Below are 15,794 nucleotides of genomic sequence, written 5' to 3' on the forward strand. Positions count from 1 at the left end.
ATATATATATATATATATATATATATATATATATATATATATATATACATTCCTTGTTTGCAAATGGTAAAAAACAGACATAGCTTTTAAAGGGGAATTAATATTTTCTCTTTCCAGAAAAATTCTGTGCATTGCTCTTAATCAATACAATTAACGTAGCTTTTATCTAAAGTTGGCCTTTTTTTTTTTTTAAAGCTGCCTTTCACTTGGAATCCAAAATCAAAAGGGTCCCCAATTAAGAAAACATTTTCTGTTGTGCTGAATTCATGTTACCGTACTGTGAGCTCTGACATTTTGTTTCTGTGGTAACCAAAATCAGCTGATTAGTTGGCATGGCAACAGAAAAGATGTAATCCCAGCAGACACGCTCTAATCAATGCCCCCAGCACAGATGGTCTCCGGAGGATCAACAAGAAAGAGGCTGGCAGGCATTCAGCGGATCACGTGCTAGCTTGAGACTAGGCCAGGAACAAGAGAACTAAAAAAGAACATTTCTCAAACTAACCGGTAGCTTTTTAACCCTTTTCTTTCTTTGGCTAATTGCGAAGCGATGTTGACCATGCCATTGCACAATACAGTGATTTTCATAGAGCTGTTACGAAAAGAAAATGTGCTTTTCAGGTAGAAGTGTTTACTTAATTTGCTCAGTCTTTATGCATGAAATACTGCTTTCAAATTAACAAGCGCACAAAGCTCATTGTATTTTATGTAGAGATACTCTATCTGTAAATGCATATTGAAATGCATATATATACATATATTAGGGCAATATGATCGTTGATATTATAATAACTTGATTGGAGTTGGGCTAGGAGTAGAAACGTATAAATCCTGGAGGATGATGTTATAGACAGGCTAAGATAAGAATGATGTCAAAGACATGAATGAGTGTTCATCTAGGAAAAGTGGCTGGGGCATTTCCATGGTACTTTTCTATAGTAATAAATAATTGCATAATAAATAATTGAGACCAGAGAAAGCATAAAGCTGTATTTACAGAGTGATAAGGGTGTTCAGTCCTGGCTGTGATTATTATTTCAGTTTGTAAAATCTAAAAGTAACCAGATGTGTACCCCAAAGAGGGCTCCTCTAGGCATCTGCCGGCATCCACACCCTCAAATATAATTCAAGGGCCTTTGATTCTGAAAACCTTGGTGATTGCCCTTCAGATTATTGAGCCTTGTTTTCAATTTGATTCAAAATTGAATACAGAAAAGAAAGGCTTCCTAATGTGTGTCTTAAAACTCTAATTACATATTTATCCATAATCTATAATGTTCCTAGGATCAGGAAATTGCAAAATGCACACTATACTCCTGGGTAATATTAAATATTACTGTTGATTAGGACTGCAGCTGATTTTTGATTCACCAGTTGACCAAATTTTCATAAAAGCAACTCGGAACCACTGGGTCAAATGCTATTGGGGGAATTAGAGTATATTGATAGTCTAAATTAGAACGATGTGATACTGCCTGTACTTAATGTGCTAAATACTTCCATGTACAGCAGCCTCCCCTTTAAAAATAGAGCATCGGCTTCCAGGCTATATTTTTCTTTGTGGTACTGAAAGGTCATTAGCTCACTGTTTCATACTAAATAGTCATATTTTATTACATGAAGATGGCTTATTTTTAATTAACATAAGAACAAAAGAAAAACTGGAAGGATTCCTTGGGTAGTATAATGATCACCAAGGAGCAAAAAAAAAAAAAAAAAGGAATGCTTTAGAATTTTCTAAAAATAAATGTGCATAATTAGCATCTGGACTAAGTCCACATAGCTAAGCTACATTTCCCAGAAAGTGGTATTTTTCATCATGGTATGGAAACATTCATTACAAGAGTTGGGAACGTATTGCCATGGAGGAGAGGGAGTGGTGATCTAAATAACTGAAGCTTGGGGCCGAAAGAACTGAGTTCAAGAGGATGCTCCCACCGTCTTCCTGGTGACCACCTCGGATGCCTGAACAAACCACTCGGCCAGCTGAGAGGGGCGCATCCGCAGATGAGGAAGAGTCAAGAATCAACAGAAGAAAACTTTAGCTTCTTGATTTGAATGAAAAAAAAAAAGAGCACTTTATTATTGATTCATCAAAAGAATGGGATTTTTTTCAAATTTAAAACCAGTCCTGACTGTATGGCACTTTAACCTCAGAGCAACTGACTCTGCTCATTTATGAGATAGCTTTGGCCTGAAAAGAAAGACATTGGAAAAATATGAATGATAGGGCTGCCTTTTATTATATATTTTACATGCATATAAAATGTTGTATGTTTTATTTTAAAGTTATTTATTATAATAAAATTATTATAAAATATTATATTATTTTACTTCCATAAACTATTTTATGTGTTATGAAAGGGCTACCACAAAATGCATTTTTACTTTCCATGGCTGTAGGCTTTGGAAGTAGCTTCTTCATTATAGCTGTTTTATTTAATTCTCATGGATTTCTTTTTTCCCTTAAAGCATAAGAAATTGGTGTGTTTTTCTTGATTACCTGAATATAATGCTAAGTCTAGACAAAAACAAAACAAACGAACAAATAAAACCATAATGAGCTAGCAGAGAAAGCTTTTCTCTGTGGGGCTTTGACTTTGTAACATTCGAAATAGGTTGTATTACCCATCTAACATACAAGATTATGGAAATATTTTACATCTCCAAAATGAAGTGAGGCATGGGCAGATTAAACCATCACCCAGGTGATCATTCCTTTCCACATATCAAAACTCTCTTCCCAGAATACAGCGGGAATGTACTTTGTCCCTGATCAGCAACCTTCCTTTCTGCTCAGCCGTTAAAAAGGAAGAAAGAGAAAAACCCAACTCTTATCCTGCATTTAAAAATGTCTATTGACAAAATCAAGATACCATAAGATCGATGACATTTGATGATTTGCTTGGCATTTTAGAACTATTTTCTTTGCCCGTGTGTGTGTGTGTGTGTGTGTGTGTGTGTGTGTGTGTTTTAACATCATGTGAGCACCAGAAAGATTAAACTGTACCAACAAGATAAATGGATACTTTACATGATAAACATTTTATTTCTATTCTTTCAGCAAAATTGAGCACAGGTAACAAACACATCTTCAGTTTGGTAATTTGGGCTTTTTGCAATTAACCCTGATAATTCAACTTCTGAACTATAAAGAGAGGATCATCGTGTGTGTTTTCAACTAAAAGAGATAGGTGCTATCATTAATATTACAAATTAGTTCAAATTGAGTCTTTGTGAAAATGCAATGGGCTAGTGTGCATTAAAACAAATTTCGGTTTGTCAGAATCTCTAGCTAAATATTTGTTCTGAGGAATGTTTCTACTTGGGAGAAGACATAAAGGGATTGTCTGTAGTGTTCCAGAAAGGTCTTTGCCCAGGGGGACGTTCCATCTGTCAACTGTCTGTGGATAGGAAGGGGTCATAGGTGTAGAACATATAGAAGCCAGGTTGATTCTCTATCTCTTCTCTTTCATTTTACATCCTTCAAGGTCCTTGAATTCTGCCTCAAAGAATGTGTCACTTGCTCCTCCCTCCACAACCCTTCCCCTGTGTTCCTATTCTCTCACAACCAGCCTTTGGCTCTACTGTGCTCACTTGCTCACTGACCAACCAGCACTTCCTAGAATTTGGGGAAACAACCTTTAAACTCTGAATTCCCTAGTTTCATTTATGTTTTTATGTTCCCTAGAGATTACAACTAGTTCAGTTGTAGTCAGTTGACTTTTTCCCTGTTCGTTAACATTTGAATTTAGCTTTAAAAAGTGTGTCATTTCAGAAACAAAACACAAATACTGACCACACAGCAATGGGGAAATGTTATTTTAGCTGTAGAAAATTCTTTGTATTACAGTCAAAATTCTAATTTAGCAACTTGGGTTCGACAGACAGCCAATGCTCTCTCCCTCTTAGTTCCGAGGCTCTGTCATATTTGACTTTCAGGTGCTCTCTACCACCTGCACATATCTTAGAAGAGTGTTCACCAAGAGTCTAGCCGTGCCACAAACAAAAGAGATGATCTCATAGTGCTGAAAGCGTCTGAGATGTGAGAAATCAGCTCAAAGTTCCAGAAGAAAACCACAATCATTATCCTTCAATACACCCACAGAGAAACAAGCCATGTTGCTGAGGGTGTCCTGTACCTTGGTAAACATGGGCTTCCCATGCTGGGTGACCATAGCACACTGGTCGCAGTCCACTGTGATGGATGAGTTGTGGTATGACTCTTTCGAGTGTTTGAGGATGTAATACAGGTCAGTCACCCCTCCTTCAAACACAGTGCTAAAGTAACGAGGGATAAGGGTCCTGCCGATAGCTGGGAGAGAAACACAGAGAAATAAACCATTAACACAAATATCCAAAGGTCCCACGCACCCCACATCGTTGCCAGACCTCCAACAGCTACGAATCATTTCAGGAAACCAATCATACCAGGAGACAAATGTCTTTCGTTTATAAACAGCCATGACCCTTCTGGGTTACAGTTAGTAAAACAACATCTCCAACTATTCAGGGAATATTTGTACGTTCATCTCTTCAGATTTTGTGTCCACTGAAAGTTGATCATGTAAGGGTTGATACTTTAAAAATAAGGGGAACAGAATCATTGACTCCTTTGGATCTCATAAGTATCCTCTAAGTGGACATATTTTCTTTTTTTTTAAGTTTATTTTATTATTTATTTTTGAGAGAGGGAGAGAGACAGAAAGAGAATCCCAAGAAGGATCTGTGCTGCTAGCACGGAGCCCAATGCGGGGCCCGAACCCACAAACTGTGAGATCATAACCTGAGCTGAAATCAGGAGTTGGAGTCTTCACTGACTGAGCCACCCAGGTACCCCAAGTGAAAAAAAACAACAAAAAAACCCACATTCAACTGACTTGGAATTTTCAATGAGCTGTTTATAGAGCAGTCATCTAATCATATTTGATTCATAATAATGTAAATTTTAATAATGTAATGCTTTTTAGTGTGCAAAGTATTTTGGGGTGTTATTTCATTGGATCTTAAGAACAACCTCAAGACAGTAAGGAACTGGAACTCAAAAGGATTATTATGCAAAAACCAAAAAGGTTATTAGGACTGTATCAGAGTCACATGACTTATAAGTAGATAATTGGGGTCTCTAACTCCAAATCTGCAAACATTTGCTCTTTCCAATACCTTGTCTCCAAATGCTTTAATGAATGGAAATCTTTAAAATGCGATCAGGATCAGAATATACGAAGAGGTCCATACCTATGTAAATACTGATTATTCTATCTGCTTCTGGAGCTGGATAAGATTTCTTTCTAGAACAAAAGACCAATTTTAAGAGAACCTGATACCTTCTACTTGGTCTAAATTGGTCTCTTTGATTGTATGTGTCCTGCCTGTCCTGCCCCATTTTAGTTTGAACGATTGGTAAGTAGCTGGGACTCTCTGATATATGAAGCCTAGAAACACCTAACAAGCCCTTGCTTTAGCAGAGATTTTAAATCCTCTTATGCTGAAAATCCCAACTCATAATATCAGGAATTTTGCCTATGTGCAGATTTTAAGGCAAAGTACTAAAGCACTCTCAAGCGATCCAAGGTTTTTAATAAATCTCTTACATTCACTGTGTAATGCCTTCTGAAAGACAAAAATAATATTTAAGGTAAATAAATTACCAAAGAGAGCTTCAGTATGAAAGATCATGCAATCTTCACTTGAATGTTTTAAAATGTTTAATTTCATTTTCAAAGAATCAATATGAATCCATTCCATATGTATCTATATCTCTTTTGTACATGGATTTGGAAAGAAAAAAAAAACTGTAAAAAGAATATCCTGCCAAACTGTGCTCTGAAGTAATCTCTAAAGAATCCTGCTGTGGATGACTAGTCTCTGAATAATTTATATAGTTGTTATTGCTTCATATTTATTGCAGTAAAATCAATCAACAAGTGTGTGCTAAATATTCCAGGATTTTTGGCAATTCCGTTCTAAATAATCCTTACACATACATTTTCCAAATACTGCTTAATCCCTAACAGCGCATGTTCATTTGCTAAATATAAAATTCAAACAAGAGTGATTTCAGTCCATCATGTCTTTAAACATATGCACAGCTGATACCATAAAGAAAACTCCGTTAATGCAAAAAGCCTTATTGTACTTTGCTAAACAGATAAAATTAAGTTAATGCATTTCAAATATTCCAACCTAAAACGAATCTCCATAAAACAGCTCTAGTAATTTGACATTTTGGGATCGGTACTGTGGAGAATAAATACAAACCATAAAAATGTAGATGCAGAGTGAAAATATTTCACGACAATATCAAAGGAATTGTCACACTAAAAAGGTTACTCCAAATAAACACCACTGGAGTAGCCACATTATAGTTTATTCATTATGGATCCTGCACCATTTAATTCCTTTGCAGTAATCTCTGTGATGTATTATCATCATTTTCATTCACAGAAAAAAAAATTGAGCAGGGAAAAAGTTTGTGACTACTTAACTTTAAACCTAAATTTTAATTACCTCTCCAATTCCAGAATACGTACGAACTATATAGTAAATATACTTAGAGGGAAAGGAGCTTTGCTTTATTTAACATTTTCTGGCCCTCTCGGAACTGACTGTTAAGGACACCTGAGGTTTGTGTCCGGTCTCCTTTCTTTGTGGGACGGCCCCTACAATTTCCCCCATGGTCTTGTTTGGACCATCGCTCACACAGCTCTATCATCCACTGTGGTAGACTTCTACAGGTGGCCCCGATGAACCACGACAACGACGTTTACATCTTTGTGGATGCAGTCTCCTCTCCTTACCTCTGGCCTGGATTCTGTGATCCACTTTAGTCAGCAGACTGTGGCACAAATAACCTTGTTTCAGTTTGGGGCGAAATCTCACCAAGGCTTAGAAGCTGCCACTTTGTGTGTGGGTGGGAAGTCAGTGGCTATGTACAAAGTTTACTCTAAGACAGCCATACTTTGAGAAGCCCAACCATTTGGAACAGTCACAGGAAGAGCCGACTCCCCCAGCCGAGCTCCCAGCAAACAGCCAGCACCGACCTGCATGAGGGAGGCTATCCTGGGAGTGAATCCTAGAGCTCCAATTAGCTGCCTCGAGCCGGTGTCACATAGAGCGGACAGGAGCTGTCCTCCATATGCTTTGCCCAGATCGCAGAATCATGAGTAAATAAAATAAACGGTTGTCCTTTTAGCCAATAAATGTTTCACGTAACAGTGGATAATCTTAACACCCTTTCAACTAACTTCCTAGGCTACAATGACGAGCAAATCAGAATCCTTCTCTGAAAGGTAGAGAGGGCAGTCTTGCTCCTAAAAATGTGAATTATAGAAAAACAGAAGCTTGCATGGAGAGGAAAGCAGATTAGAGAGACAGAGAGTCTTTGTAGACTGACCCGGGACCTCATTATAGTTAGGACTGAAAGCCAGCCCCGTCCCTGGGAGGTCCCGCTTCTGTGAGATCTGCACCCTGCTTCTTCTGCTGATGTCAGTTTGTGTTTGCTTTTTGTCATTTATAAACAGAGGAATCCTCATAAATGCTGTCCTACTCTAGCATGGATAGGGTAATGAACACTAATGTGAAAATAGAAAGGAAGTGAATGAGAAAAATTCACTACGAGAGGGAGCGGAGTCTTTTTGTGCGACATCTTGTGTTAGTAGCCGATGAGGATACACAAGCTGTGTCAGAGACCGTGTTCGTTTTTCTGTTGCTGCATAACAAATCACTGTACACTCAGTGGTGTAAACTCTCTCTATGGATTATCTCATCGTTCCTGATATTCTGACCTGGGTCTTGCTGGGCTAAAATCAGGGTGTCAGTAGAGTTGTGTTTCTTCCTAGAGGCTCTAGGAAAGAATCCGTTCTTGCTTTTTCCCACATGTAGAGGCTACCTGCTTTCCTTGGCTACGTCCCCTTCCTACATCATCCAAGCCAGCAATAGTGGTTTGAGTCTTCCTTGTCTGCCTCCCCCTTCTGCTTTTGAGGACCTTGTGATTGCATTGGACCCACCCAAATAATCCAGGATAATCTACCATCACAAAGCGACATATTCTCAGGTACCAGGGATTAGAACCGGACATCTTTGGGTGCCATTGTTCCACAGAGGCTATCTTTGTTAAAGAGTTTTTGTTGTACAAGAGAGTACACTACAAAATATCACACGCGCACACACACACACATACACACACACACACGACAAGCAATATATAGATAATGTGCAGTGAATGGGACAAATAACCAGAAAAAAAACCACTTGTGCTTAAGGAAATCACTCTATAACTCATTCATAGACTTCTTTTATAAACATTCACTGAGCCCATAGTAGGTGTAAGGTTCCTTGGTAGGAGCTGGACACACAAAAAGAGATTTTTGTCCTTGTCCTTCAAACTCAGTTGTAGCAAGAAAGTTAACAAATATGTAAGTATTTATAATACAATGTGATAATAGATTAAAAAAATGGACTTGTGATTTTGAACTCTCTGCCAATTTCTTCTGAATCCTGATTTCAATGTACAATTTTATTATATCTGAAGCGCTGAAAAGATGAAAATGTCCTTTTAATTTAGTAAATCGTGCAACCACACTGCACACCCTCATATAAATTGCTTGAAATCAGTGAACATTTCAGAGTCAAATTTGGTGGTCTCCTAACTCCTCAGGTACACCAGTTCTGAATCTGTTTAAGTTCTATACTGTCATGTTCATAGGCTTCACTTACACTTTACATTTATATTTTAATCCTTGGAATTAAAAACCATTTCAATAATGATACACCTAAATCTACATCGTGCTCCCATGAAAAGGACTGCATCTTTCAAATATTCTTGAATAGATAGTAAGACTATAGTAGATTCTAAAAGAAATTCCATTGTTCTTATACATTTAGGTCAAAGTTCCAGAAGCTGGGAAGGGGAAGTGAACATGATAGCACAGGGAGATTTTCTGTGGGTGAAATACAGGGAGATGGAATACAGTATGTATTATTTATCTATGTACTTATGAAAGACAAGAAAATGACAGATTAAATTATTCAGGAGCCTGAAATGTGTATAATGTCTAAATAACACTCTACATTGTAGGTAAACATTTAGAAATACCTAAAAATACACTCCTAGGTAATTTAGATGCTGAGCTCTGAATTCCAGTTCCTTGGGAGGTTTTTGTTGTCATTCTGTTTTGTTCCCAACCATTGACTCCCACTCTCCAGAAGTTCTTGCCATTGGAGTTGGGAGGCTGACGGTGTTGTGGAGCATTATCTAGCTCCCATCTTTTCTTGTAGGTGTTACTTATAGGACGATATCTACACCTGTAGATATTAGCGATTTTTTCCCCATTTAGAAACCAAATGGTACACACTGGGAACTCTTAATCACTGAGAAGCTATAAACTACCGTGCATCTGTTGTTTTGAGCATTCCGTCTCTGTTAATCATAAGGAAATACTTTTTAAAACTCAAGCATGTGTGTAAGTAGTTCACATGAAAGAAATTCTGAGTAGAAAATAATTGTATGGGAAAATGTTCGAACTGGCAATCAAAATACAAAATAAGGTAATAACGACAAAAACATAAACCTGGCGAGGTTGTGGTAAAACAGACATACCTAAACACTTCTGGGTGATTCAACGTAGCAATTACTCCCCATCTTGAGAATCTCTAGTTCTCTAATAGCTTATTAGGTGTAAATACTCTTGCCCAACTGCAGTTCTAACGTGCAGCTCTTACGTGCTCTGAAGTTCTCCAAGTCCTCTGAGAAAATACTGTCTAATGTTATGACTTTTTGCTTTGGGGTGATGATTTACTATTCTAAATGCCTATATTTTCTAACTTTCAAAGACAATTCACTTCAAAAAAAATGAAAAGGGTTGAGAACCCTAATTAAAATGTGGAATAAAAGGATATATTAGTATTGGTACCACTTAACACTTGGCAATTACTTAACTAATGATTTTTCTCCTGGCTGGAAAGAGAAAACCATATAACCACATATTTGTGTTTTCAATTAGGCAAAATTAATTATAATAAAATCATCAATTACTACGGTTTAAAAAAAACCCTTTTTTTGGTAGAATGATAAGGACACATTGGTTGTCTGAATCTGGGTAGTTTTATACAGTTGTTCTAAGGCTGTAGTACCTCAGAAATCCACATCAAAATTCTACTACTGAGATAAATAATAAACACAAAGATTCATTCAACTTAAACTTATCAGTATTCAGAAATAAGCGAATGCATTATTCTAACATGTAAATGGAGATGCTCTTCTTAGCGAAATAAACAATACTGGTGATTTCGTCTATGGTAAATAACATAAATAGCCAAAACAAAGGACATAACATATGCTTAAAATTAAAGGGGGGTGATAGAGGTTCAAAGCAAATTCCTTCGTCTTGAAAGGAAAGCAGGTCAAACGAACTTTACTTTCATAAATTGGCATTTGGAATCTTTTATTAGCATATCTTTTAATTCCAACACCTTTTACTTCTTTTCTCAATCACACCAATTTGATTTCAATATCTTCTTTCTGATCACCTCTCTTACTATTCCAAAGATTCATTCATTTAATATATGCTTATGAAGTACCAATTACAGGCCAGACATTGTTCTCGGTGCTGGACATAAACAGCAGAAAAGTGGAGAGGTAGATGAACTTGGTGGAGAGGGAGGGCAAGCTGGTTTAGACTGGATGGCCTAGAAGGCGGCAGTGAGAAGATGATAACGGAGCTGATTCCTGATTGCACAGGGCCATAAGATCTGGGAATGAAGAGGTCCAGGCCCCGGCACCGGCAAGGGCAAAAGCCCCAGGACAGGAATGAGTTTGGGTTCAATGAGCTTGGTGTACCACAGTATCGGAAAGAAGGCAGCTTGGCAGGTGCACAGTCGAGGAGAATGAGATGAGCTCAGAAAAAAAGAGGCGGGACCAGATTATGTGGGGCTATCTAGACCATGGCAAATGGCTTGCAATGTATTCTTAGTGCAAAGAGACCTCACTGGAAAATTTTAGCCAAGGATAAGATCTGATGAACATACTCTATTCTTCTTACATGCGTTATTCATCTGCCAACAAAATCCCAAAACTCCGCAAAAAATATTTGATCCTCCCAGAAATCTAATAGGCATTTTTTCTTCCATTTTCTACTCACGAAACAGTTAATAACTTGACTAAGGCTTTACCCACACCACCTTGCGTTAGTTGCTGGAGAGACAATGATGACCACAGTAGATCCCATCTTGCTCTTAGGGAGCTTCTGATCAAGCAATTCTTAAAGCTATTAATTCACTAATTAAGGACAAGTGAGATGTGTGTCATGGCTCTCTCTTGTTCTGCACTGTTTATCCCATACTTGACACACAATTAGGATCTATCACATATCTGCTGAATGAGTTGATGCGATCCACGAATGGATTTATGGGTTTCAAGTTGTAGAAACTCACATGTAAGTCTGTCTCATTTCATCTCATTTAATTCAACAAACACTCTGGCATATTCAGGTAATACTGGTTTCTGATTCTGTTAGCTATATCACAGGGTATTTCTCTCAGATGTGTGCCTTTCATTGTGGGCAAAATTCTTTTACCCCTTTATCCAAGGTACTGACAATAACATAGTGCAGAATGGTCCACAGCCATGGCTGGACTTCCTACCATGAGCCAATATCCTTTGGGTATGAATTCAAAATCCTTTACTGACTCACAGAATAAGGCCATGCTCTAGTTACTGATGCCTTAGGGACCTGGTGCAGGGTCATTAAGGTGTTAGAGAAAGACCTAAGCTGCAGGATGAATTGATATCAATTAGGCATAGGGGGCCAAGGGAACAGCATGTGTTAGGGAGCACGGTGCATTTCCCATGATTTGGGCTGCTGCCTAGACCAGACATTATATATTTATACCTTAGAGGGTCTTGTCTGGATGAACTATTCTATTACATAGATTTGTCTCACTAACTTCCTGTGACAATACCTTATTCTATTACTTATCCAAAGTTTATCATGCAGTTTACATCTCATAGATTTGTTTCTGCCCTCTGCATTATTTTTATTTCAACACTTTCATAACTATGTTCTCTTCTTCAAGATGGGCCTTATGATAATTTTGAAAGCTTCCTTTCTCCTCCCACCCAAAGTTGGAAGGAGGTTAATTTAAATTAAATTTGATTTACTAAGAAAGATTGACATCTCTAAAATAACCAGTCTTCCCATACAGGAACATGAAATGTTTATCCATTTGTACAAATCCGTACTGCTATCACAAAATGATTCTGTTGTTTTTCTGTAGTTTCTTAATATATAAATAGCTAAGATTTCTTGTTAAGAGAGTTATTAAATATTTTAGTTATGTTGATGGTTAATATAGTTCTTTCATTATATTTCTATTTGGAACACAAGACACCTAATTGAATGCTCTTATCAATTTTAATAGGTTTTTGGAAGATTTGTTTTGAGTTTTCTAGGTGAAGAAATTGATCATTCCCAAATATTGATAGTTTGGTTCCTTTCTTTCTTTCCAATATATTTATAGAATTACTTCCTCATCTTATTGCAATGTTTAGAAGAGAACTTCTAGGAAAATGTATTAAATAATGAGGGAAGTAATAGGCTTTCTTTCTTTTTTCCCCCTGAATTTTTCAGGGAGTGCCTCTAGGATTAGGGGAAGTGCTGTATGTTGATCTGAAATCAGATCACGTTACTTATAATGGGAAGAAAATCAAATTATTCTTCTAATTTTTGTTTTAATGATTTTCTTCTTTTTTATACTGATGGATGTTTAATTTGATCAAATGACTTCTTGGTTACTATTGAATTGGTTGTCTAATTTACCTTAGAAAGCTATCTATTAAGATATTTTCAAATATTGAATAATGTTTTTACTCAGGATAAACCTTGCTGTCTCGTGCACACACACACACACACACACACACACACACACACATTTTTGTACAAATGTTTGCATAAATTCAACTTACAATTCACTGATTCCTTTAACAAATATCCAGGCAAGTGGTGCCTTATATAACGCACTATCCTACGTACTAGATTAGAATGTTAGAGCCAGAAAAGATCTCAAGTTTAGTTCAGTGATTCCCAGTAGCATTTTCTAATTCTAATGGACTTCTGGAGATTTTATTTTTATTTTTTAAAATGTTTTTTAAATTTATTTTTGAGAGAGAGAGACAGAGACAGAGCACAAGCAGGGGAGGCGCAGAGAGAGAGAGAGGAAGACACAGAATCCGAAGCAGGCTGCAGCCTCTGAGCCGTCAGCACAGAGCCTGATGCAGGGCTTGAACTCATGAACTGCAAGATCATGACCTGAGCTAAAGTTGGATGCTTAACCGACTGAGCCACCCAGGTACCCCAAGGGCTTCTGGAGATTTAAAAATGTACCCTTAGATAGTTCCATGCTTCCAAAATGCCATTAAAACCAAGACTATGTTTAGCACGTTTCTCTGATTTGAGTAGGAATGAACTCAAATTATGGCAATACTGATTAGCTCCCGACGAGTGATTATGAATAGTGCTTAACATATGTGGAAAAAACACAATACAAAATACTAATAATTATTTAATAAATGTAATTATGTTATCCATGATTATATTCCACACCATCATTTTACTGCAGAAGAACGTAACAGCTAGAGAAGCAAAACTGCATTAGCTACCTGGAGCCAATGTGGGATAAAGTAGAATGCTTGTTGTTTTTAATCAACCAGGATTGGTTTATTTTTATACCTAAATTTGATTTTTATTAATTTTTAATAAATCACTGTTTACTAGATCTGATTTCTTTTTGTAAGCGTAGAGCCAGACCTCACTTTCTAGCTCAAAAATATATTTCACCTTGCCAGCTGGGTGCTGCCACATCATGGAGCTGTCACCAGTGTCCACTGGGCATTTCCATTGTTTTCATTTTTTTCCACCAAGTAGACATCCAGAAGAGAAATTCAACTTCCAGACATGGCAAGTAAAATCCTTCTGTGTAACTGGCACACTGTTCCCTACCTCTGATGACCAAATCCTGAAGACCTGGCAACGATTCCATGGACCCTCGTGGATGGAAGAGCCAGGAGATGGGAGGAGTATGGATCCCTGAATTGCTAAGGACCAGCTGCCACCTATTGGGAAAACCCACTTGAACTTTGGAGCAAAAAAGGCTTTTCTATTGCGTTAAGCCACTGAAATTTCAAGATATGTTTGTCTAAGCAGCTAGGGTTAACTAATACAATTACTATAGTTCTAATGTTTCCATGACCCTTGATGGACCCTTGTATCCATCAAGGCGAGTGACTTCACCCCTCCCTTTGTTATCAAAGAGGAAAAAGGAAACTGAAAGAGGAAAAAATATATATCTATTTAAATTTAACTAGTTACCAGTAATCACCCTTCCCAGTGCTGTGACAAATTTACTCCTTACTAGTCCTGATAGTAGGAGTACGTGTTTCACTCACAACTTCACCAGCACTGAATATTGTCAAGGTGTACATTTTTTTTGCCATTCAGATCACAAAGTGTGTCCCTTACAGAGGGACGGTGGCAGTCGTCTAGTCCTCAAAGCCTTCTCTACATGTAGATGATGAAATTAAGTAGTTACTCCAGCTCAGGTGGTTATTGCTGTGAATGAATCATCCACATTTAATGTTTTCAGATGATTTGCAGGATTTTTTTTTTTTTAATTTTTCACACCAAACCCATTCACTTGGCTCAAGGGAGAAAAAGGCCCCAGGAAAAGAAGTGAGAAAATGACATTCCTTGTTTTTTCAAAGGTGCCAAACTTCAAGAATTCTTACGAAATTATTTCAATATGATTTATTGGGCCATCTCAAACTCAAACCCATGGGGACACCACAAGTCATTCAATTTTATGCTTTAATATCAGCACAATTCAATGGGGTTAGAGAAATGTTGCCAGAGAAACAGACAAATGTGTGTGATTCCAAACTTAATAGAAAGCAGGGCTTGGCAACCTTCAGCAATGAATGCCAAGAGACGATTTCCTCCCCGCAGAGAGGTGCAGACTTGGGTAAGGGGCCTTCCCTCCAGGCTGGATATTATACAAGACATTCCCTCTAAGGTGCTAAGTGGTCACTAAAATAGAAGCTAATAAAATTTGACCTTTTAAAGTGGATTTTGAAGTCAAAGGAAAGGTTTGTAGAATTAAAATAACAAAGGGGCTGTTTCCGCCCACCTTTCTATGGACTCCACTGCAGTCCCATCCATTTCTAGTGTTTCCTTGCCGAGCTCCTCCCAAGTTTTGCCCCAGAAGCATCCTCTGCCTCAGGGTCCTAGATCCTCCTCTTTTGCTTCATCCCAGGTGTGAAGCATCCTTATACCTATCTACAGCACCACAACCTCTGGTTGAGCAAGATTACAAACTTGGGTGCTGCAGTGAAACTTCCGGATGCACATACCGGCTGGGCCATTTAGTCATTTGGTGGACGCGGACAGATGACTTATGTATGCTTTTGACACCCCAGTGTCTTCCTTGGTCAAACAGGAATAGAATACTCACTAATTCGGCGAGCAGCTACAGGTATTAACATCACTGCACGTGTAAAGAGCTGAGTACGGAATCCCACTCCGCTAAGCATGAGTCAAAGTCATTACCCCCTGAACACTCGTCTCCGCACAGTCCGTGAGACTTACCTTACTGCACTGTAATCGCCATTTTATTGTCTTTCCTTCAGCGACTGTAGTTCCCCGAAGGCAGGGAACATTCCCTGATCATTTCAGGACCACGGCACATTCATGATGTAAACAGCTACTTAAGAGATATTTGGCACAGGATGAACGCGGACTTGG

The 15,794-nt window shown here is 37.9% G+C and overlaps 1 protein-coding gene across 7 annotated transcripts in view; it reads right to left on the bottom strand.

The window, feature by feature from the left end:
- LDB2 (LIM domain binding 2) overlaps positions 1–15,794 on the bottom strand; it is a 382,619-nt gene that overhangs the window by 81,003 nt on the left and 285,822 nt on the right. For all 7 annotated transcript variants that reach the window (XM_049630351.1, XM_049630349.1, XM_049630350.1 and 4 more), the window contains exon 3: positions 4,143–4,315. In XM_049630351.1, coding sequence (XP_049486308.1) covers positions 4,143–4,315 — 173 coding nt within the window. The remainder of the gene's footprint in view (positions 1–4,142; positions 4,316–15,794) is intronic.

Source organism: Panthera uncia, chromosome B1 (genome assembly GCF_023721935.1).
Source record: "Panthera uncia isolate 11264 chromosome B1, Puncia_PCG_1.0, whole genome shotgun sequence".
NCBI classification, from domain to species: domain Eukaryota; kingdom Metazoa; phylum Chordata; class Mammalia; order Carnivora; family Felidae; genus Panthera; species Panthera uncia.